This window comes from Maylandia zebra, linkage group LG7 (assembly GCF_041146795.1).
Source record: "Maylandia zebra isolate NMK-2024a linkage group LG7, Mzebra_GT3a, whole genome shotgun sequence".
In the NCBI taxonomy this organism is placed as follows: Eukaryota; Metazoa; Chordata; class Actinopteri; order Cichliformes; family Cichlidae; genus Maylandia; species Maylandia zebra.
The window spans coordinates 25,395,467-25,419,275 of NC_135173.1; the positions used below are offsets into that span (position 1 = coordinate 25,395,467).

Consider the following 23,809-nt stretch of genomic DNA (forward strand, 5'->3'; position numbering starts at 1 on the left):
GCAAGTTCTTTAGCCAAAAAATACCATAGAGGGGTGGAACTAATAATACAGTTGTGCAACAATTCAGTTAAGGTATTTGCATTTACTGTATTTTCTAGCAAGTACTTCCTTAAACGCCGTCTCACTTATGTTTTTCAACAATTAATTAGTCTCGAAGTCGGAGACTTTTATAACAGCTAAAAATTCACAGTGTTTAGTTTTCAGTTCTCATTTAGGCATTAAGAAATATGTTTGTGGTTGAAAAACAAACACTCAAAAACCTTTTTTGGAATATCATTAAATTACTATCTTCTTGTCTGTATGTTTGTCCAATATGTTTGCTGTAATCAAACTGAAATAGCTTGATACGGGAAAGGTGATTACTATTGACCCTTACTCACTCAACCTAACCTTGAAATCACATATTACTGTACTTACATTAAATTTCATGTATTACGGATTACACTTACAGTGCGCTAACAACTGCCAAGCTCAATATCTAACATCAAAGCAGTTTTACAATATTGAGACATTTTTGTGCAGCAGATTTCTTAAAGGTTGCTTAAAGTGCCAAATGGTAGACAAGTTAATGACAATAAAAAGCAAATAAAGTTTTTATTACACACATGATCCTTATTTTCTGTTTTTGCCTGTATTCTAGATAGATTTAACAACACCGCTCACTGTGGAACCAGTGAGTCCAAGAAAGCCTTAATAGAGATGGTGTTTTGTTTAGCAGTGTTGTTTTATTTGAAGGGGTTAAGGATTAGGGCATCTTATTAAGCTATGCTCTAGTTACTCTGAATAAAAAAAAAGGTGCACCAAATAAAAGACAAATGCAATTTGATATGCTGTGAAATTAATTGTGTTTACCTGGAGGTTGGATATCCCAACTGCTGCAATCATTCCAAACATAATAAGGAACATGCCCCCAATGACTGGATCTGGGATAGTGATAAAAATTGCTCCAAACTTTCCAAAGATTCCGAGGATGATCATCAGAATTCCAGTTGTCTGGAGGACCAGCCTGCTACCAACCTAACATAAAAACAGAGCACAGGGACTCACTGTAAGGTGTACACAAGAAAACTTAAACCATCATTATTTTTGCAAGGATGTTGGAAGAATCTCTGGGTCTCACTGGACATGTGACATGACAACACAGGAAGAGTGGTTAAGCGTTTCGATGCCATAATATTAAATAATAACTATATCTGAAATTGTCCTGTGATAAGACAGGGTGTACATGTTTTTAACAGGTGTGTACATACTAATCGCAATTTTTTTTTAATTGAAAATACAGTAACCTGCACTTTCAAACAAGACATGAATACAAGTGGATTTAGATTACCATTAACCAATGCACAAACAAACATATATACATAATACATATAAATCCATCTTGAATGTTGTCAGTAGTCAAAAGTAAACTTGGTTTTGGTCCCTTTCAGTAATTGGTGAAAATCTCCCAAAGGTGTTCTTTTTAAATGGTGTGTGGTAGGACTTGACTTAAGCGGTCAAAGAAGTGCAGGAGACTGATGCTGCCCAGTGTAGCAAGTGATTTATTCACCATTTTGTGACCCAAATAATATTTACAAAAAAACAAATAAGAAACTCAACTCTATAACTAACTCAGTTCAAATAAACATAACTGAACTTAAATCAACAGAAATTAAGGTCAAACTGCACACAGCTACACTGACCTGAACCTTTCTTCTCAAACACCCGAGTTCTGCTTAAATAGTCCACTTAACCAAACGATTTCTCCTCTGGACTATTCCATTCGGTAGGTAAGATGAACATAATTATATTCAAACCTCTACTACTACTCTTTACTGGCAACATGAACTCTGTGGTGTAATCAATACATATTACAACAATAAATCTATTTCTTCATAAACCCTCTAAAATCAACTTTATTAAATTATAAGAGTTCTTCCCCTCCCGCACTTGGTCTCTTCCTGTGACCTCAGATGAACCCAGAAGCTATAAAGCAGGAAGTAAAACTACATTTCCTCCTTTTGTTTCTGGAAGACAGGTAGGTAAGGTAAGTTCTAAACAATACAAATTAACAGTTGAAATAAAGAACATGTTAACTTAACAAACTTGTAGGAATTGATTTAAACCAAGATGTTATATTATATAATCTGTAAAAGTGCAAAACATAAACAAACCCGGGATAGTAGATGTTTGCCTATTGCAGATTACATGTGAAATATGGTTAAATCAAAACAAGAATGTTAACTAAGAATATGGACAAGTGGTACTCTCACCCACTTTGTCACATGGTACCTATAGAGTATATTGATGTCATTGTCAAGTTGTTCAAGGAACAGTTTAAAAATATTTTTGTGCGTTGGGACATAGTATATTACCCTGCTGGAAACATCCCATTTAATATGGGGACCCCATGAAGTCTTTGGTTGGTGTAACCCACTAAAAGTGGTGTAAACCACTTTTATTCCCTGGCTTTTTGTCATCTCTTTTGATTGTTTTAAATGTACACCACTTTGCTCAACAGCTGTTGTTTTAAATGTGCTATATAAGTACATTTGACTTTGACTAACCCATGTGATTTGAAGTGATGTGTATTCAGAAATACTATTCTGACTAAGACCCTCAGGGTGTACACCGCACCCCTAGCGTCGTTGCCCACCTCTCAATTTTAAAAACACGTAGACACTGAGGGATATCAGGAGGGGCTATGCGCTTACCTGCTGCTCTCTGGCAGGTAGCTCCATGCCCTCCTGGGTTTTAATTAAATGCACCTTAGAACACACATGCATCAACACTACATAGGAGCGGGCGGAGGGAGGTTTGGAGTCTTCTCACACCCCTGTTCTCTCCGACCTGCTGGAGCGGGGGGCCAGGAGGAGGAGTTGGCCGTCCGACTGGGGTCTGGAGTGTGGGGCCTCCCTGCTGCTGCGGAGTCGGGGCGGTCTGCCTCTCCCCACCGCAGGGAAAAGGGTAACACCACCTGGGTCTGGGTGCAGTTTCCCCCTCCAGGGGCAAGGGTACCTAGACCCGGTTCTTAGAGTACGCTTGGGGAGTGTGATTGTGTGTACAATGTCTCTCTGTCTGTCTCCACATTGGTTGAGTGTTGAGTAATTGCATATGAGAAGATTAGTGAGTTACATTTGCCCTCTTAACTTCAGGCAGCCTGGCCATTCTCCTCTGACACCTGACATCAACAAGGCCAAGATAAGTACTGTTCAGTAGTAATCCCAGTAGATCATCCATTTCTCAAATACTGAAACCAACAACCATGTAAAAAACTACTTGAATTACCTTTACCCCTATTCTGATGCTTGATTAGAACTTCTGCAGGCTGGTGAGTGTATATTGGCACTTACAACAGCAATTTACAAAATCTGAGCTTTAACTTCTGCTATGAATCAAAACAGGGCTGCTTTGACTCTGTAAATTGAAAAAAAAAAAAAAAAACAGTGACTGCTCCATCAGTTAAACTGTATATGGTTGTCAGTGTCATGGTCCTGGGTCGTTAGACCCAGCGTTTTGTGTTTACTGTTCCTATTGTCCTGTGTTCTAGTATTTATTCTGATTTTGGTATTTTGTTCAATAGTTCTCAGGGTTTTGATTCTTAGTGTTTTTTTTTATTCCTGCCTGTGTGCTTTCCCGGTGCTGTGTTTGTGTTCCTGAGTTTGTTTGTAAAACTGTTTATGATTTCCTGTTTTACTTTGAAGTTCTGTGTCTTGTCATGCCCATTAAGTTCAGCTGTGTGTTCCTCCTGTGTGTTCTTTCCTGATTACCTTGTGTCTGTACTTATAGTGTGCTTCTACCTATGCACCCCATGGGTTCGTCTGTGTTATTTTGCGTAATCTGGTGTTCTCAACGTCTCTCTGCTCCTCATCCCGTGTGTCTCCGTATATTATGATTTCAGGTTTGGTTTCTAGTTTTCCCAGTTTAGTTTTTGTCTAGCTTGTTCCACATTTCCTGTTTGCCACTTGCCACACTGTAAATAAAATTCCCTCACATCACCACCACTGTCTGCAACTTGGGTCCTCCTTCAATACATCACACGACTGCTTCCCCAGCTGTGACAGTTAAATATGTAGTTTAGTCTGCAGCACAAACAGTAAGACTCACAAACAACAACAATGCAATATAACTAAATCATTCGTGTCTATAGCCTTCCTCTCCCATTAATTGTATCACAAGACCATAATCTAAAGGTCAAATAAAATCATATTTCACCCTGCTTGCCCTGCTCACTATCTCTGCTTCCACTGAGTCCATCCAAAAGTTAAAACGGTAGTTATCCACTAAAATACAAATGTATAACTTATAAAAAATCTTACTTGTATAATCGCAGTTCTACTGAACTATTTCTGTATATAGTATGGATCTGCCAAGGCTGTTAACTGCTCCAACCACCCATCTGTATGGAAAAATATTTACAGATATTTCAGTCACATGGCCATTAATAGTATGTGTTATTATTATTTTTAGGCTGTTTCAGTGAATATTTTAGAATACTAAATTAACATCAAACTCTCTTCTTACAACTACAAATATGCAGCTAGTATTTATATTAATGGCTATGTACATATATCACCACCAAAGCTCTCAGACAGATGAATCACCATTGTTTGACATGAATCAACATTATTTGTGCATTGCAAAGTTAATTTAGTTTTCTCTCCTTTCATTTTTTTATGGGGTAGGGGCATCATATGCCCAGATAATACAGGGCACAGGACATCATATTAAGTGAGGAATGAATGTTACTTATAGATACTTTAATGACAATAACATCTGTATCCTAAAAATGTTTTATTGCATAATAATAAAATAAAATGAATACAAAATTTAAGAAATCTTTATTGCAGTCACTTATTATTTAAGTGTTCAAATTCTTTGTGACAAATTATCCAAGTACACAATAGATACTGTGTGTGTCTCACCAGAGTTAGAGGGGTTAGTTTAGACCAGACAACTTAATGTAGCAACTTCAGTAACAAAACTACAGATAGTACTTCTGAGGACAGTCGTCTGAGGAAATTCAGTTATAAATTTGCTCCTCTATGCCTTTAAATGTCTTCATTTACTCAAATGCATGCCAAATTACCACAAAAGCTGATTGACATATGTGACTAATTGCACTTCAGAATTTCAGAATTTATGTAGTCTTGCAGCCATTTTAGGAAACCCTACCAAAACTGGTGTGAAGACATGTATATTAACATGTTTAACTCTTACCTGGCAATGAATTAAGTGTCTGTAGGTAATGTGAAAGATTTGTTCATTGTAATATATCTGGATGCACACTCTGTGTCATAGTCCTTCTGTCCTCCTGGTAGTCCTGCCAGTTTTTCTTTCTCTCCAACTTGGCTTTCTCTTATTCCTCTTGACTGTTTGTGTGCCTATATGTGTGTGGGCGTGCATGTGTGGTAACCACACCTTAATTTCAGAGGCAGAATCCTCTTGTTTTTTGCACTCCAGCCTGGTATACCTACGGTAATCAACTCACCTGCTCCTCATCTGGTGATCAGTTGGCTCCCTTCAAATATGGAGGACATTATTATGCCCCTCTGCAGCCCCTAATCTCTTTGCAGTGGCAGTGCAAGAGTGTTCAGCTGTTGCTAATCAATCACACCTAGTCAGGTGTGGATAAAGGCATACTTGAAGTGGGCTTTCATAAAGGCTCACCAGTCTTTGTCTTAGTGGTACCAGCTACAGTATTTTAGCCACCTTCTTATGCAATTTAAAATAAAACCTCTGTGAAATTCTGGTATTAGTCTCCAAATTTATGTTGTGGCTTTTGAGCTGAGTCGTAAAATAAATGGGGGCTTGTCCAGGATAGTTTGGACATTTTTGTGGAGACAGAATATCAGTTTTTTGTGTCTATGCTTGATCGTTTAACTCTTAGTGGTAGATACTCATCCCTGTTCTGTAAATCTGTTCACCTGTGTAAATGTCATCCTTCTCTCTTTGGATTTATGCATGAGAGTTGGAGAAAGAAAACTGTTTCACTATCAAGTCTAAAGATGGAGTGGAATCTATCGGCCCATCAGCTTGGATTCTGTATATAGAAACTCTGGATGTCTTCCCTTTATTGAAAGACACTGTAAATACGTTTTTTCACATCACTGTCAATAAATTCACCAAACTGCATTCTGAGTCTGTGTTTGAGTCCTGGCTGTGTGACAGAATGCTCGAGCCAAAAATGGGCTCAGTGGACTCAACTGTGTTCTTGTCGCCGGCTTGTCCAGCAGGAAACTCAGCTGGCAAAACACAAAGCTCTGCTGCTCCACATATCAACAGAACAAGATATATGGGAAGAGCATGTTTTGAGGGGAGCATATTTTCATAAATTATTGGAAAAAATGAAGTCTGAGACTGTACAGTCTGTCCAAGCTGGAACAGGAGGCCATGGAGAAGTACATCACCCTCAGATGCCTGAGTCTCTGACGTGGTAGACTGAATCCATGATTTGTAATTGGTGGCATATGGTCTGGTTCACTTGCTATTCCAGCACTGACTGGACAATAACCTTCATCCAATGTCTGTTCTGCTGGTCCTCTCTCAAGAATGATGTCCAGGAATATGTGTCTGCTTGCCAGGTTTGTGCTAAAAATAAGGTTTGCAGCTCTCCACCCACGGGACTCCTCCGATCTTTTCCTACACCTGGGAGGCCTTGCCCTGGCCTTTCCCCGCTCGCCAGATAACATAGTCATCCTTACTATACTTTTCTAAAGCAGCCTACTTCATCAGCTTACCCAAACTGTATCCTCACTGGATGCCCAAGTAATGACTCAGCATAAGAATTCTTTGGGACATCTTGTTGGATTGTGGTCCTCAAATTACCTCCTGGGTGTGAAAAGAGTTTTGCTCTGCCCTGGGAACCCAGGTTAGTCTTTTTTCTGGGTTTTACCTGCAGACATTATGACCAGGTGGAGAGGATAAACCAGAAGCTGGAGGCCTCCCTCTGATGCACAGTGTCCATGAATCCCTCCACCTGGAGCTCCCAGATAGCATGGGAAGAATATGCCCATAACTCCCTGACATCATCAGCAACTAGGCGATCAGCCACCCTCGTTTCCCTCTGTGGAAGGAGAGTGTTCTGTACTGTCTGTGCAACACAATTTCTGCACATGTCCGCGGCTCTGGAGGGTGACACAGGTAGCTCTGCTTCGGACAAATGAGCAGAATAAATAAAGTGCCGATCATTGCAAGACATCCAAACCCTATTGCTTAACAGGTTAAAAGATTTTGGCTTTCCACCAAGCATGTTCTGTTACGGATTCAATCTTGCAGACTCTCCTACTTTCATTGGACCACTTGAGATTTACTCTTTATTTAACCATGAATGTGCATGGAACATGGTCGTCGGAGTCCATGTTTCTCGGATGGTATTACAAGACAGGACATGCCAGGGTTACAAGAGCATTCTAAATTCAGGAAATTTGGATAAAATACAGGGTCATCTACTAATTGGTTCCATTGTTCCATTTTTCCTTGGGAATGACAAAGAGTTGTCTTGTCACATATGAATTCGTGTGTGTGTGATTGATAAACCACTTGAGGGTACCAGTTTAGCACACTGGGTTTAACAGGCAAACCATATACTGTAACGCCCCATGTCTTCCTCCTTGCGTTCCTGTCTTTTCTTTACTATTCTTTTGGACTAAAGGTTTAAAAGTCCCCCAAATGTTTGTTATGTTTTGAATCAAATGAATTAAAAATCTTACAAATTGCCTTCTTCAAGAGATCTACAACCAGATAAGAGATTGTATATACCTTTGTAATGCCCAGTGCAGCAATGTTTTGGCTGTAGGAAGTGGTGCCATTTCCAGTTCCCCACAGAGCAGCAAGTATGCAGCCAATACCTTCTACGGCGATGCCTCGGTTGACAGCGTGTATGGGTGGTGGAGGGGCACCAGACAAGCGAGCACAAGCATAGTAGTCACCAATAGATTCCATGGTCGATGCCAAGACCCCGGCCATCATACCCAGCACTGATGACAAACTCACTGTGGGCACACCCCATTGGCCTGTGGATGCAGAGGAGGCATACTTAAGCTTTCCTAAACTATAGGAACAGGAAGACTGAAATCATGTCAGTGGCTACAGTACCTAATAGATGAATCAGTCATTGTCAGTTTTAATAAACATGAAGATTTATTTATTTGCCTGAGTAAAAAATTGTAGTTTGAGTGCCCATTAGTTTAGTTTGATCAAACCATTTTTGTGCTTTTTAATTGTTTAACTTATTTTAACACTCTGGATACTTTAAATCATGTCGGCAATGATGACACCTGGTCTGTTGGAGCTCACTTGCATTCACATGTCATATTACATTTCATTTAAATTAATTTTTTTAAAGAGAACATTTTCTTAAATGCAAAAAATTATAAACACTTTCAAGTAGAGTCAAACCCAAATAAAATAAGATATATATGTATAAACTAAAGTATCTTTTTTTTTTTAAATCTTTACTCATTTTGGAAGGTTTTATGAGTTTTTGTACATGTGTTGCAATGCGTTAAAGTGTGCAAGTGAATGAGTGAATGAAGAGACACAACCATATCAGCATTCTGAAGTTTGCTCTGTTCTTCAAAGTTTTTGTGCTGTTGAAAACAAGATGTTATGATGCTGTAGACGTTAATTAATATTAACAATAATTCATGGTCCAACCTAAAATCCCTCAGGTCAGTGGAGTTTTACAGGCCCATGTATATTTTTATTGGCTTGTGCAAAAAGCTTTAATATATATATTTTTAATTATTAGTGCAATTTAATTGAGACAGTATTTTATATTACTTTACTTTCAATCAATGTTACGAAAACCTTGAAATACACACCATGCTCCCCTTTAGGTTCACCCCTGTTCCCTTCCATCTAAAATAGGAAAGCTGTCGTCAGCCTTCAGCAAGATGTATAATTTAACCATAGTATCAGACTAAGTCAGCATCTCATCTGCATATTTTAATGTAGCCTTACTTCTGATTTATTTACTAGATTATATTTATATATTGACTCTTTCCCTAATTGATCTTTTTTACTTAACTTCAGTAATTACTTCCTCTGAACCATCGGCATGTCTTTTAGAGCCCATTCCCACAAGACTACTCAAAGTCCTACCCCAATATCAAAAATTATTGAAAAAGTAGTTGTAAAGAGAACTGAAGAGTTTCAGCTATGAAACAATAGAGAAACAGCATTATTTAATGTTACAAATGAACTTTTAATGCCCTCTGACAATGGACTCATCTGTGTGCTTGTCTAATTTCCCCTTGTGGGACAATAAAGAAAATTGAATTGAATTGTCCTGCTAGACCTCAGTGCACCATTTGATACTGTTCACTTTAAATGTTTTATTACAGAGAATTTCCCATGCTTTAGGTATTAGAGGTACTGCAATGCAGTGGTTTGAATCATGTCTATCTAACAGACTTTAATTTGTCCATGTAAATGGCAAGTCCTCTTCACACACAAAGGTTAATTATTGAGTTTCAATGGTTCAGTGCTTGGACCTGTTTACAATGTACACATTTCCAATATTTTATTTTAATTTTTTCAGCATAGAAAACTCCATCAACAAACAAATACAGCTCAGGCGCTGAGATGATAGGACAAGAAATAGCACAATAATAATAGTCAATAGGGAAAGACAAAAGAAAAAAGAAAGAAAACATTAAAATCAGAAACTACCAGTATCCATAACAAATTAAATGTCATGAATATGTAATAAACAGGGAAATTGCAGTGCCATGGTACATGTTTATACAACGTGAGCTTTCTCAAGATGAGAACAAAACGGAGTCCAGGATTTTGAGAAAACATTTGCTGCAGGTGTTTGCAGGTATCGAACTTTTTCCAGCTGAATGACTGATAACATGTCATTGAGCCAGACACTGAAGGAGGGAGGAGCAGCGGACTTCCATTCCTTTAGAATAAGTCTTTTCGCAATCATCATTCCGAGGTCGATTGGCACCCGCACAGTCGCAGGGATAGTTCTGGAACGTACACAGCACAAAAACTGCAATTTCTGGATTGGGTAAGATGGAAATCCCATAAGCTTTAGAGTACCAATCAAATATTTTGGACCAAAAATTGGTCAATGAGGGGCAATGCCAGAAAGCGTGAGCCAATGTGCTCTCTGATGTTTTACATCTGTCACATATGGGGGAAGTTGAAGGATAAATTTTGTGTAGTCGAACCTTGGAATAATGTAGCCGATGGACAATTTTAAATTGTATTAATTGATGTCTGCTGTTAACAGAGCAGGAATGAATTTTTGATAGGCATTTGTCCCACATTGATTCTGATATTTCTATGCCCAATTCCTCCCTCCAAGCGTCTCTTATCCTCGTAGTCTGCACTTCAATGCTGTCATCAAACAAACGTACAATTGTAGAAATCAAATGTTTGGAGTAAGGAGGGCTCAGGAACACCTTAAAAAGGTTATGTTCATGTGGAACATCTTGGTAATTCTTCATATTGGATTGCATAAAATGCCTGACTTGTAGGTAACGGTAAAAATGTGAATGCGGTAAATCAAATTTTTGCTTAAGTTGATAAAATGATGCAAATTTTCCATCTATATAAAGATCTTTGAATTTGAGTAAGCCCTTCTCCTTCCAAACATAGTAGGATTTATCATCCCAAGGAGGCAAAAAGGCATGGTTATCACATATTGGTGCCTGCACAGAGGAGTTTGGCAGTTCAAAAAAACCTCTAACTTGGTTTAAAATCCGCACAGATTGTTTCGGAACAAACCCCAGTTTCTTAAGACTCTCAGCCCTCCCTACTTTTGAGAGAAGCAGGGCCTCTAGAGAGGAGCCCCTTACAATGCCAGCCTCCATTTTAACCCAAAGGGGGATGTTGAAATCACCAAGATCTGAGGATGTCTGCTGCCAGAAGGTCAAGGCTCTTAGATTTGCAGCCCAGTAATAATGTTTAAATATTGGTAAACTCAGACCTCCCTCCAATTTGGATTTTTGTAGATGTAATTTTGAAATCCTAGGATTCTTGTTGTTCCATATGTAAGAAGTAATAATTGAGTCCAACTCCTTAAAGAAAGAGGAAGTGAGATAAATAGGAAGATTTTGGCAAAGATACAGAAATCGAGGAAGAGAGACCATTTTTATGGAATTTATACGACCAACCATAGATAGGGGAAGAATTTTCCATGACTCGATGTTATGCTTTAATGTTGACAAGAATTCAGCAAAGTTCAAGCTAAAAATTAATTTGGGATCTTTAGGAACAGTTAATCCAAGGCATGTGAGATGGTCGTTAACTATCTTGAATGGAACGTTACAAAGAAAACTCGGTGAACCGGTTTTAGATAAAGGCATAAGTTCACTTTTAACCCAGTTAATTGTATATCCTGAAATTTTGCCAAATGAGGTGACCAGATTAAGAAGGGATGGTACAGAGTCTTCTGCATTACGCAGGTATAATAGTACATCATCTGCGTACAAACTAATAACAGTTTCAACCCCTCTGACCAAGAGCCCTTGTATTTTTGGATGTGCTCTTATCTTAATCGCAAGGGGCTCTAATGCCAGAGCAAATAGAGCAGGAGACAGGGGGCAGCCCTGCTGAACAGAGCGCTGCAAAGGAAATGGCGCCGACCTCTCTCCATTTGTGAGAACTGAACAGGTTGGATTTGCGTATACAAATTTTACCCAAGATATAAATATTTCACCAAACCCAAACTTCCGTAATGACTCGAACATATAAAACCACTCAACCTGATCAAAGGCTTTGTGTGCATCAAGAGCTAAAATTGCTGCTCCTGCCGAACTACCATGGTCAGAATAGATGGTGTTGAGAAGACCTCTAACATTGAAAAAAGAAAGTCTGCCAGGGATAAATCCCGTTTGATCGGGGTGAATAATAGAGGTCAAGTACTTGTTCAGTCTAGTTGCTAAAATTTTGGTTATCACTTTTCAATCAAAAATTTGAAGAGCAATTGGCCTGAAGTTAGCAGGATCTGAGTCATCTCTGCCTTTCTTCAAGATTAACGAAATATTTGCTTCATACAGAGTTTGGGGTAGTACGCCCCTGTTTTTAGAATCACGCATCATCCTAAGCAAGAATGGAGCAAGACCATCACAAAATTTCTTATAAAATTCTATGCCAAAACCGTCAGGGCCTGAAGCCTTCCCAGATGCAAATGACTTAATAGCAGCTACCACTTCTTGCAATGTAAAGTCCGAATCGAGTTGATCTCTGGCAGCTTCATCTAGCCTAGGCAGACTGAGAGAATCAAAAAAGTCATTTAAGGCAGACTGTGTTACATTCAGCTGGGATGAGTACAACTCCTGATAGAACTCTCTGAAGTGCTCATTAATTTCTATAGGGCTTGTTAGAAAAGCACCAGATTTAGATCTTATTTTGTGAATTGCTCTCGAAGCTCGTGTTCCTTTTAGTTGTTGCGCTAGCAATTTACCGGGTTTGTCTCCTATCTCAAAATGTTTATGTTTCAGCTTCAGTAGTAGGTTGGTAACCTGGTCACTCATAATTGCATTGTATTCGTATTTGAGTTTTAATATCTCTCTGTAATCCTCAGGTGATTTAGAATTCTGGTAAGCCCTTTCTAGACGAGGAATGGCACTATTAATTTCAGAAAGTTGCTTCATCTTCTCCTTTTTGAGGCCTGAGCTATAGGAAATAATTTCACCACGCATTACGACTTTTAATGTTTCCCACAGTGTTGAATCAGAGACCTCTCCGTTGTCATTTGAGTCAAGAAAGTCCTTGAGTTTGGGTGTCAATGTACACATTTCCATTAGGTAGTATTATTCCATTAGGCATAGCATACTTTTTTTTAAATACAGAAAAAGTTGGATATGTAAACCAAATGACATACACCAATTAGTTCAACTCCAGGAGTGTCTTAAAGACATAAAGAGTTCTAAGACGTCTAATTTCACTTTACTTCTAAATTCTGATGAAACTAGGGTTATTGCACTTGACCCTAAAAATCTTACAAATATGGTGTCCAACCAGATGCTTACTCTGGATGGCATTACCTCCAGTAACACTGGCAGGAATCCTGGAGTTGTTTTTGACCAAGATATGTGGTTTCTTTCATTTGCGCAACATCTATAATATTTAGAAACATTCTGTCTCAGATACTGAAAAAGTAGTAAATACACGTATTACTTCTAGACTGGACTACTGTCATTTGTTATTATCAGGATGTCTTAAAAGCTCTCAGAGAAGTTTTCAGTTGATCCATAATGCTGCAACGAGAGTAGTGACAGGGACTAGAAAGAGAGCATATTTCACCCAAACTGGCTTCTCTTCATAGGTTCCCTGTTAAATCCAGAATCAAATTTAAAATCCTTGTCATTACATACAACATTGTCACAACTTTAACACAACAGGCACTAAAGCAGGGGTGGGAACTCCAGGCCTCAGTGGCCGGTGTCCTGCAGGTTTTAGATGTGTCCTTGATCCAACACAGCTGGTTTAAATGACCAAATTACCTCTTCAACATGTCTTGAAGTTCTCCAGAGGCCCGGCAATGAACTAATCACTTCATTCAGATGTGTTGGTCCAGGGTGATATCTAAAATCTGCAGGACACCGGCCCTTGAGGCCTGGAGTTCCCCATCGCTGCACTAGAGGATGCATTTATTTTTAAATCTGGCTCGCCAGTAGACTTTTTTAGCTATTGAAAAGATGATTTTCCCAGCATCTTTGAGAATTTGCAACATAAAACTTTGTTTTCAGTTCCTTGATATTTGGGGAAATCTCTTCCTTTAGCAATCTCCTGAGCAATTTTCCATTGATTAAAGGTATAAAAGGTATATATCTATTTCTACTGTACCAAAATCTTCAGATTATCACCAGCTAAACCCAATAAAACCCAAACATGCTAATTAAACTTATTTAACATTCACTATCTTTATCATTGTCTGCACTATTGCAGTTAATACTGCTTTCAGTCTTCAACTTCTAACATTAAAAACTATCATGTGCTGTCAAAATTCTTTGGGTTCACAACAGGACATCATTAAAAGGCAAGTGTTTTTCCTGCCATCATTTCAAACAATTTTGTGTATTTGTTTGGCAAGTATCGGCAAGTATTTGCTAATCTGCTCATCTGCCTTCACACACATCAAGTTGAGTGACATCCCATGGTTAATGCAAAGGGTTTAATATAATGTTGGCCCACCATTTGCAGCTATAACAGCTTCAAGTGTTCCGGGAATTTTTGACATTCTTCCAGAAGTGCCTGATGTTGTAAGAGAAGGCCTGGCTCACAGTCTCTGCTCTAATTTATCCCAAAGGTGTCAGGTTGAGGTCAGGACTCATGGACCAACGTACAAATTATGGGACCTTGTCCCCTTCTGTACTTTGCGTTGTGACTGGCTTGGATGCAGCTGTTTGGCCATTGAGACCAATTCCATGACATTCTCTATAAATTGCTCTTCTATATACACTGCACTATTCTGAAGGCCACATGAACTTTGGAGGTCTGTAGTGAGGCCAGAAGGTTGATGTCATATATACACTATGCACCTCACCTTTGTTATGATACCAGTAGCAGTTGACGGTGGGATAGTTAATAACGAGGAAATTTCAAGCCTGGACTTGTTGCACAGGTCGCATCCTATAACTGTGTCATGCTGGAATTCCCTGAGCTCCTGAGAGTGACCCATTCGTTCAGAAGAAAAGAAGGAGTAGACGCAGTTTGTACGCTTTCATCCTTGATTTTATATGCCTATGGCCACGATTGGAATATCTGAACTCAGTAATATGGATACTTTTGTACCATCTGTAAACAGCAAATGATAGGTGCAAACAACTAAAGTCCTACAGCTGACTTTCCCAGCATGTTTATTGAATAAAAAAATACTGACATCAAGCTGAACCTGTGAGTTTCCAACAGGGAAATGCATTTTATACCCTTACCTGGACTATATATTGTTCCTGTTACAAAATGATATTGTTTTGCTTTGATCTCCTTTTTGTTTTTGTTTTTAAAAAAGGTCCCAATCCTCTACAAACATGTGTTCTTTCAAACTACAAAACAGACATTCCGCAGTCAAATCCCACATGACTTCTTACCAGTCAGAGCAAACTGACTGTTGGCACAAGGTGTTATGCCCTGAATGATACAGTCAATCAATCTGTCACTCTTCACTTACATACCAAGGTTTTAGCAGATACGCATTAAGCAATCAATCATAAATAAATGTCTAGTTTCATATCTAATCATGTGTGAATCAGTTAACAGCAATTGTGCAACATTTAACCCTTTAAAGCCGGTCGGAGCAGGCACGCTCTGTTTTGCATAACTATTTTTAAATCCTGGTAGAACTGCAACCACGTAAGCTAGCGCAATATTTTTTTTTGCATATGAAACCGGAGGAGTTGTACTTACATCTTATGCCATCAGCTTTTCCTAGGTCACAGTTTCCTTCCACATGTAGCTTTGCAAAAATTGCATAAAAAGCGCTTGCAGCAACAAAAACATAATATTGCCGATCCGATCAGCTGTTCGTAACACTTCCTACGCTGGAATAGAACTATCACATGTCCGCCATTACCTGCCCGAAACAGGGAGTGACGTCATAATCTCGGAAATGTAGTTTTTTACCATCAGGGCCTTGTAAGCCTATACTGGTGTTTTTAAAAAATTATGTTTGACTTTATGACTTTCTGTGTCGTTTCTGGGATGCTTAGGACTCATATTGCACTGCTGGAAATAGTTTATTTTGATGCATATGCTGTTTTTTTTGTTTTGTTTTTTTTGCAAATTTGCACTATAATATTTATTTTCGTTTTTCCTGCAGTACATAAAAATTGTTGTCTTTCAAAAATAAAACTATGAAGACACTCAAAATAAATTTCCTGTGGTTGGAAACTATTTTGTGCAACTATTTTGTAGTTACAGTTTTGAGGGATAAGCCTCTTAAATTTCTGTATTATATGTTAAAAAAGCAAAAACTTCTTTCAACATTTTTTCCAACAATTACTATGCACTTAATGCATACATATTATTAAAATTTGGGCTATAATGGTTGTATTGATGTATAGCAACTTGAAATGCTCCCAAACATGGCACTACAGCATGTAAAAATATAATATAAGCTCTGGCGGACTTGGTTCTATGGTAGGTCTTAAAGGGTTAACTAACCACAGTTTTGCATGTTTATCAAGCGTAGCCTAATGAGAAGCAAGCAAGCCAAATGGTAACATAACTTCTAAGAATTTTTACTTTATTTGTAATACAGCAATAAATGGCAGATCTTTAATAATGCAGTTACTACAGGACTTTTGCAACTTTATATGTTTATGAAGCAAAGTAGTTTCCCTAATAAGGGTATTACAACTACTAAAATTAAAGATTTCTGAGGAAAGGTGTTCAAGAAAATTAAAAAAGTAAACAAAAATATATATATAGTAAAATAAAAGAACTGTTTGAAGTATGATACCTATTCACTTACCAGGATAAGGCACATGGAACCATGGAGAGTTTGTAACAGCATCCAGGTTTATGTCGGTTCTGGCTGAGAAGCCATACTTATCAGACTTTGAAGGCAGGACATCAAAAATGGTCAGCAAGAAACAGATAAGCCAGCCACCACACATGCCAAACAAAACCTGGAATTTGTTATCAAAAACAGAAAAACAAAAAATTTAACTAATACAAAAAATGCAAGTCCGAATTTGTTTTCAGTAACACTTTGAGGTGATAAGATGTTCCACGTGAATCTATCTTAAAACCAATAAACCAGCCCTTTCCATCCACACCCCTTCGTCAAATGTAAGATGGTGGTGACAGCTTAAGCACGATCACATTATTGATCAATTTGGTAGATGTACTTCTGCAGCTGTCATAAATATGAGCCTGAATACATGTGCATACAGTTTGTCTGGGACTCCAGTGGGTTTTTTTTAATCATCGCATTTGTACAGGGATTACATGGGAGAAAAGAACTGTGCACATGAATGCTTTTATTTAGGACATATCGAGGAAAGTGAAAGCATAACTCATAGTCAGGCAAACATGCAAGCAGAATGAGCTCATTATATTATCTAAATTTCTGCCTTAAAGTCATCATGATACATTGATCTGTAGAATCCATGAATGAAGATAACTGAGTGGGATTCATGGAAAGTTCATGGGTAAACTTGAGATAATTAATTCTAGAAGATTTCAGTTACCAAGTATCATATCCATTATAATGATAGCCTAAAAAAGAATATGACTTGACAGAAGATTGTGTGTACTTTTGTTTGTGGGTACACATTATGTGTGGGTACACATTATGTGTACACAATCTTTTCTTAGATAGAAAGAAAAATACCATATTTTATGATAATGAATACTGATGAATAGCTAGAGCAGTTAAGCATTGTTTACTCTAATATCAACAGGCATTTAGATGTTGTTGGTGTTTTCAGACTTTTCTGGAAATATTTCTACCCACCATTTGATCTTTTGCCATTCTTTTAAATCTCTATTTTTTTAGTAGCTTAAAAAGAAAGCCATGGATGATGCTGTCATCAAAACTTTTTTTAATTTTCTTTTATCTGCAGCAGAGATGTAGCTGCTGATATGAAACAGATCTCATTCTAGAAAAATGTTTATTGAAAGCACGCCAAGTTTTGATGCTTGTTGTCTTCTTGGGAGCCACAAAAGGATTGTGTTTCAGCCGAGCACAGACACTTTCAAGGTATCCCATTGCATGAACATGAAAGAGGAAAGAACAACAGCTTAAAAATAAATTATATTATTTTTTCTTTCTATTTTCAAAACGATTTTTTCAAAAGATTTTTTTCCCAGTGTAATGTTATCAGCACTATAGACTGCCATAATAATGTTTAAAAGTAGAGGCAATATCATCCCTACACAGAGTTAAAAGGCAGATTCAACATACTAGTGTTTAACAAAAAGTCAAATTGTAAACTTGTTTTCAGTATACAAATGTTGTCTATTATACAAATAGACAACATTTAGTTTTTTCAAGTCTAACTTGACTGGCAGACTTTGACTTGACTCCACATGATTTCACAACTTATTTTTCATTAAATTTTTTATGAAGCAAGGTTAGGATGGTCGAAACTGTTTTTTTGGGGTCCCATCATTTAATTTGATCTTTTTTATCACAACGGAAAGCAAGTGAAACATATTAGACTTGGAAATTTTGACAACTCACAGAGAACAGCTTGAAGAGTGGATACTGGAACACCATCCATTTTTTATTCTTGTAAGAAACCATTGGAACATCAACGTTGCTGAGATATTGGGAGAACAGTAGAATCAGACCCACTGTGCTATAGGAAAAAAGAAAATGGGATAAAATGTGTTAATCATAGTAATTTCCCCAAAGGCTTGGCCCTTGCTTCCAGCTATTTGTGGAATTTCTTTTTAGCAGGGCATGGTTCACTGTTACAGGGAGGTCAGGGCAAGTGAAAACATGCCACTTTACACAACAGGCATGGCTGGTACTTGACACCTGAAAATGATATGTTTTTGTAACACTTTAAATGTGATGAAAGATGTCATACTGTGCATGAATACTGGTCAGATAGAAGTAAAGAGGTGATTTACAAATAAGCTGTCCATGTCTGCTTCTACAAGCTGCAGGATATGGACTGACACTTCTATTGATGGATGAGGGCCAGAGAGAGACTGCTGAAGTTATGAAGGATATGACTGATTACTATCCATATATGGCACCAGGAGGTGGATGTGCTCAACCTTTTAAAACCCACAAATATCTCTCTATATAATAGGATTAGTCTGCATTATCTCAAGATAGAAATGTTAAATGAAGACAGATTTCACAGGGTAGCACTAGACAGGGCACAATTCTTAGCTGGAGATGTGGATTAACACAGTAGGCATTTATGTTTTAAAAATAAATGAGGGTAAATTTGTCAATATAGAATTAATGTCATGATGCTTGAGACTGATTGTGGTTTTTGAATTTGACCCCATATTTCAGTCTTGGTTAATGGTCGATGTTCATGGTGGTTCTAGTATTTGAAGATTTTATTTTTATTTCTATTTTAGGATTTTGGTTTGGTGTTTTGATTTCTCTCAGTGTCCATTTCAAAATGTCCGCATTCATGTTTGTCAGGCTCTTTTGGCTTCTTGTTGTTTTATTTGTAGGTTTGCATCATTTGTGTGATTAAATACCAAGGGTGAACCAGAAAGCAGAGCCAATGGAAAAGGTAATCAAATAGTTTCACAGCCTTTATTGGCACACAGAAAAGATGGATATAAGTACACAGGGGTCATGGGAGTTACCAAAGAGGAGGAGACTGGCTTCAGAATGATCAGCTCGGAGGAGAGAGAGGACCTCAAATCAAAACAGCGCCCAACTATAAAAGTGCTTTCTAGAACTGGAAGTATCATTTCTACTGGCGGATATGCATTTAAGAGCACGTCTTCCCATGGACTGGTTCTTATGTTGTGCTTTTCTACTTTGCTCTGAGTACTCAAAGCACTATACACTGACTCATTCACCGATTCATACCCGTTCATAAAAGAATTCTTTTTGTATGCTTCTTCTACACAAGAGCTTTCTATCTAACATTCACACATTGCATCGGAGAGCAACTTGGGGTTAGTATCTTGCCCAAGGAGCAGGCAGGGATCGAACCACCAACCTCATGATTAGTAGGTGACTTGCTCTCATAGGTAGAGCGGGTCTTTGTTCTTTGCCAGGTATGGCATAGAACAGAAGGAGAGAGTGTTCGCCCTGGAGGCAATAAGATCTACTTCCGCCTGGCCAAATATATCCCATACCTGAGCTTCTACAAAGAGTGCTTCCAGAGAGAAGAGCCTCAGATGGCCTGTAACATGGGTGGCTCTTAAGAGACAGAAAATGCTTGAGTGCTGGTAAGCACTGGTATGTGGCTCACGCTGCACTGCATTTCAGACTCTTCTCATCGATGCACCATTGCACAGAGACATCTGTGCATACCACCTTGGAAAGTGACATCCTCCGAGTCTGAGAGCACTGGTGCAGCATCCTGGACTCCCTTCAGGGGCAGAGAGCTAGCATAGAAGGTGTGGTTATTGTCACCCTCAACTAAAGGTGATACAATGCCCACAGTGAGAAAGAGTACAGAACTGTAACATCATTTTTAACAGTGTGAGTGGCACTATGACAATGACAGATACCATCTTTAAGATCATTTTGAAATGTGTCACAATCAAATGTAGCCACTGGCAAACAAAAAAAGGAAAAATCAAAGATATTTCCAGCCTGAGGAAAATGTTCTGCAGGTTTGAGGTTAGGAAGCTCCTCTGAAATTTCACAGAGAAACCCAGAGCTTGGATGTTTAACACAGACAGAGCCAGCTGCATCTCTGCACGTACTCTGACCCACCAATCATGTAGATAGGCTAACATGTGGAGGCCCCCCACTCAGAGGTGAGCTAACGCTCCCTTGGCACATTTAATGGAATTGCAAGGAATGAGAGACAGCCCGATGGCAGCAACAGATATTTGCAAGCTACACTCCTGAAAGCACACTTAAGAAACTTATAAACTTACAGTTATGAACCGTATGTACAAAAAGTGCTCAAATATAAATGTGTGATGCATTTAAATCTGTCTTACATCTAATATTTGATCAAATGTCCTTTAGCAAGTTGCATATTCCACAGATGGTTTTGGTAGCTCTTGCCTGACTTTCAAGCATTGTTCACATTTTTGTAGTTTAAGGTTAAGACTTTGAGAAAGGTGTTGCAAAAGCTTACCATTGCCCTGGTTTATCCATTTCACAACCAGTTCATTACACCAGCCCATGTGTGCTTGGGGTCATTGCCCTGTTGTAATACCCAATTGTATCTAAGTTACAACTGATGCTTTCGAGCTATAATGAAGAACTCTGAAGTAGTCTGCCACTGTAATTATTAAGTCCACTGTGTTTTGTACCATTTCCACTGGTACACTGCAGTACGTTGTTATAGCTCTGTGCTTAACAGCTGGTATAGTTTTATTTGGGGTTGAATGCCTGAGCCTCACTCCTCCAACAATACTTGTGTTAACTATGGTCAATTTAATTTCTGTCTAATTTGAACATAAAACCTTTCTTTGCAAGCATTCACTTCAGAGGAATTATGGAAAGCTCAGTATTACCAAAACATTCAGGTCCACGGTGAGTCTATGTCTTTTGTCTTTTAAGATGGCGCCGGTGAGGTCGGCTGCCGTCACGACTGCTCCGACCACTTTTTCTTTGTCTTTGCTTTTTAAGTTAGTTTTCAGCGTTTCTAAATCGGCAAAATCATCACCATTGGGTACATTAGGTATGACAGTGACACTCTTGTTTCTATTGGTATACAATGTACTCACAATTCGAAGTTTTTAACTCCGGATCCGAGCTGGCCGAGTGAGATCTCGAGGGAGAACAAAGGGAAGCGGCGGCGGCCTAGAGGGAAGCGAGCCGGCGTCAGGAACAGGCTGAGAGCTCGTGCACACCGCACACCTCTGCCTAGCATCCTGCTCGCCAACGTCCAGTCACTGGAGAACAAGCTTGACGACCTCAGGGCCAGGATAAAGTTCCAGAGAGACATTCGGGACTGCAATCTCCTCTGCTTCACCGAGACATGGCTGAACCCAGCGGTGCCGGACCACGCCATCCAGCCGGCCGAGTTCTTCTCGGTTCACCGCATGGACAGGACACGGGACTCGGGGAAGTCAAGGGGAGGCGGCGTGTGTTTAATGGTGAACAACAACTGGTGCAACAGTGCGAACGTTGTTCCTCTCACACGCTCCTGCACACCAAATCTGGAACTACTGTCCATCATGTGTCGTCCTTTTTATCTACCTCGGGAATTTACATCGGTCATTGTAAGTGCCGTTTATATTCCACCACAAGCGGACACGGTCACCGCCTTATGCGAGCTGCATGAGGCACTCACACAGCACCAGACACAACACCGGGACGCTGCGCTTATTGTGACGGGGGACTTTAATAGCGCCAACCTCAAACGCGCAGCGCCGAACTTTTATCAACACATCACCTGCCCCACCAGGGGTGAAAGGACACTGGACCACTGCTACACTACGGTCAAGGACGGCTACAAGGCACAATCCCGCCCCCCGTTTGGCAAATCTGATCACGCCGCCATCTTCCTCATGCCAAAATACAAACAAAGGCTGAAACAGGAAGTTCCGGTTCAGAGGAAGGTCGCGCGCTGGACGGATCAATCGGTGGCCGCGTTACAGGACGCACTCGATGACGCAGACTGGGGCATGTTCAGAAACAGCTCCGACGATGACGTCAACGTGTTTACGGAAGCGGTTGTGGGATTCATCGGGAAACTAGCGGATGATACCGTGGAGACAAAGACTATCACAACGTTTCCCAACCAGAAGCCGTGGGTGGATAAAACCATCCGCGACGCTCTGAGATCCCGCACCGCTGCCTACAACACGGGACTCATGACGGGGGACATGGACCTGTACAAAGCCGTGTCATATAACGTGCGGAGGGCGGTGAAAGAGGCGAAGCAGCGCTACGGGAGGAAACTAGAGTCACAACTCCAACAGAGTGACTCTAGGAGCCTGTGGCGGGGACTAAGGACAATAACGGACTATAAAGCACCAACAACCGGTATGACGAACGCGGCCGTGACTTTGGCAGACGAGCTGAACACTTTCTATGCTCGCTTCGAGGCTGCAGCTAAGGTCTCCAACAATGCTAGTGTTAGCGGCGCTAACGGCTGCAGACAGGAAGATACTGCCAGCACCGGAAACGTGCTCGTCATCTCCGAGCATGAAGTAAGGAGAGCCTTCAAGAGAGTGAACACCAGGAAAGCAGCAGGACCAGACGGCATCCCAGGTCGTATCCTCAGAGACTGCGCATACCAGCTAGCTCCTGTGTTCACTGAGATATTCAACATCTCTTTATCTCAGTCGGTGATCCCCACATGCTTCAAAGAGTCCATCATTGTTCCTGTCCCGAAGAAACCCCACCCTGCTTCTCTCAATGACTATCGCCCTGTAGCCCTCACCTCAGTAGTGATGAAGTGCTTTGAACGCCTGGTCAGAGACTTCATCATTTCTTCACTACCAGACACACTGGACCCACTACAGTTCGCTTACCGTCCAAATCGTTCCACAGACGATGCCATCTCTCATCTCCTCCACACATCACTCACTCACTTGGACACTAGAAGGGGGAATTATGTTAAAATGCTCTTCATAGACTACAGCTCTGCATTTAACACCATAATTCCCTCCACACTCACCACCAAGCTGGAGCATCTGGGACTCAGCTCATCTATGTGTCAGTGGATCTCCAACTTCCTAACTGGCAGACCACAGGCAGTAAGGATGGGCGGACATGTCTCAGCCTCCACCACTCTCAGCACTGGAGCCCCCCAGGGGTGTGTTCTGAGCCCCCTGCTGTACTCTTTGTACACATATGACTGTGTGGCCACTACCAGCTCCACCACCATCATCAAGTTTGCTGACGACACCGTCGTGGTGGGCCTGATCTCTGATAACAACGAGACGGCCTACCTGAAGGAGATTAGGAATCTGGAGAACTGGTGCCAGAGGAACAACCTCCTTCTAAACGTCAGTAAGACAAAGGAGCTGATAGTGGACTTCAGCACTAAGCAGGAGAGGAACTACCAGACCCCCGTCATCAACGAGTGCCCAGTGGAGAGAGTGGACAGCTTCAAATACCTCGGAGTTCACATCACGCAGGACCTGTCATGGTCCTGTCACATCAACACTGTGGTGAAAAAGGCCCGACAGCGTCTCTACCACCTCAGACGCTTGAGAGACTTCCAACTGCCCTCCAAGGTGCTCAGGAACTTTTACTCGTGCACCATAGAGAGCATCCTGGCGGGAAACATCTTAACCTGGT

The 23,809-nt window shown here is 40.0% G+C and overlaps 1 protein-coding gene across 1 annotated transcript in view; it reads right to left on the reverse strand.

Moving 5' to 3' along the window:
• The window catches only part of si:dkey-106n21.1 (solute carrier family 23 member 2), a 73,221-nt gene that overhangs the window by 14,298 nt on the left and 35,114 nt on the right, over positions 1-23,809 (reverse strand). Inside the window, exons 6-9 of the mRNA XM_014409091.2 lie at positions 18,131-18,248; positions 16,415-16,571; positions 7,741-7,994; positions 853-1,017 (exon numbers count right to left, since the gene is read on the reverse strand). Coding sequence (XP_014264577.1) covers positions 853-1,017; positions 7,741-7,994; positions 16,415-16,571; positions 18,131-18,248 — 694 coding nt within the window. The remainder of the gene's footprint in view (positions 1-852; positions 1,018-7,740; positions 7,995-16,414; positions 16,572-18,130; positions 18,249-23,809) is intronic.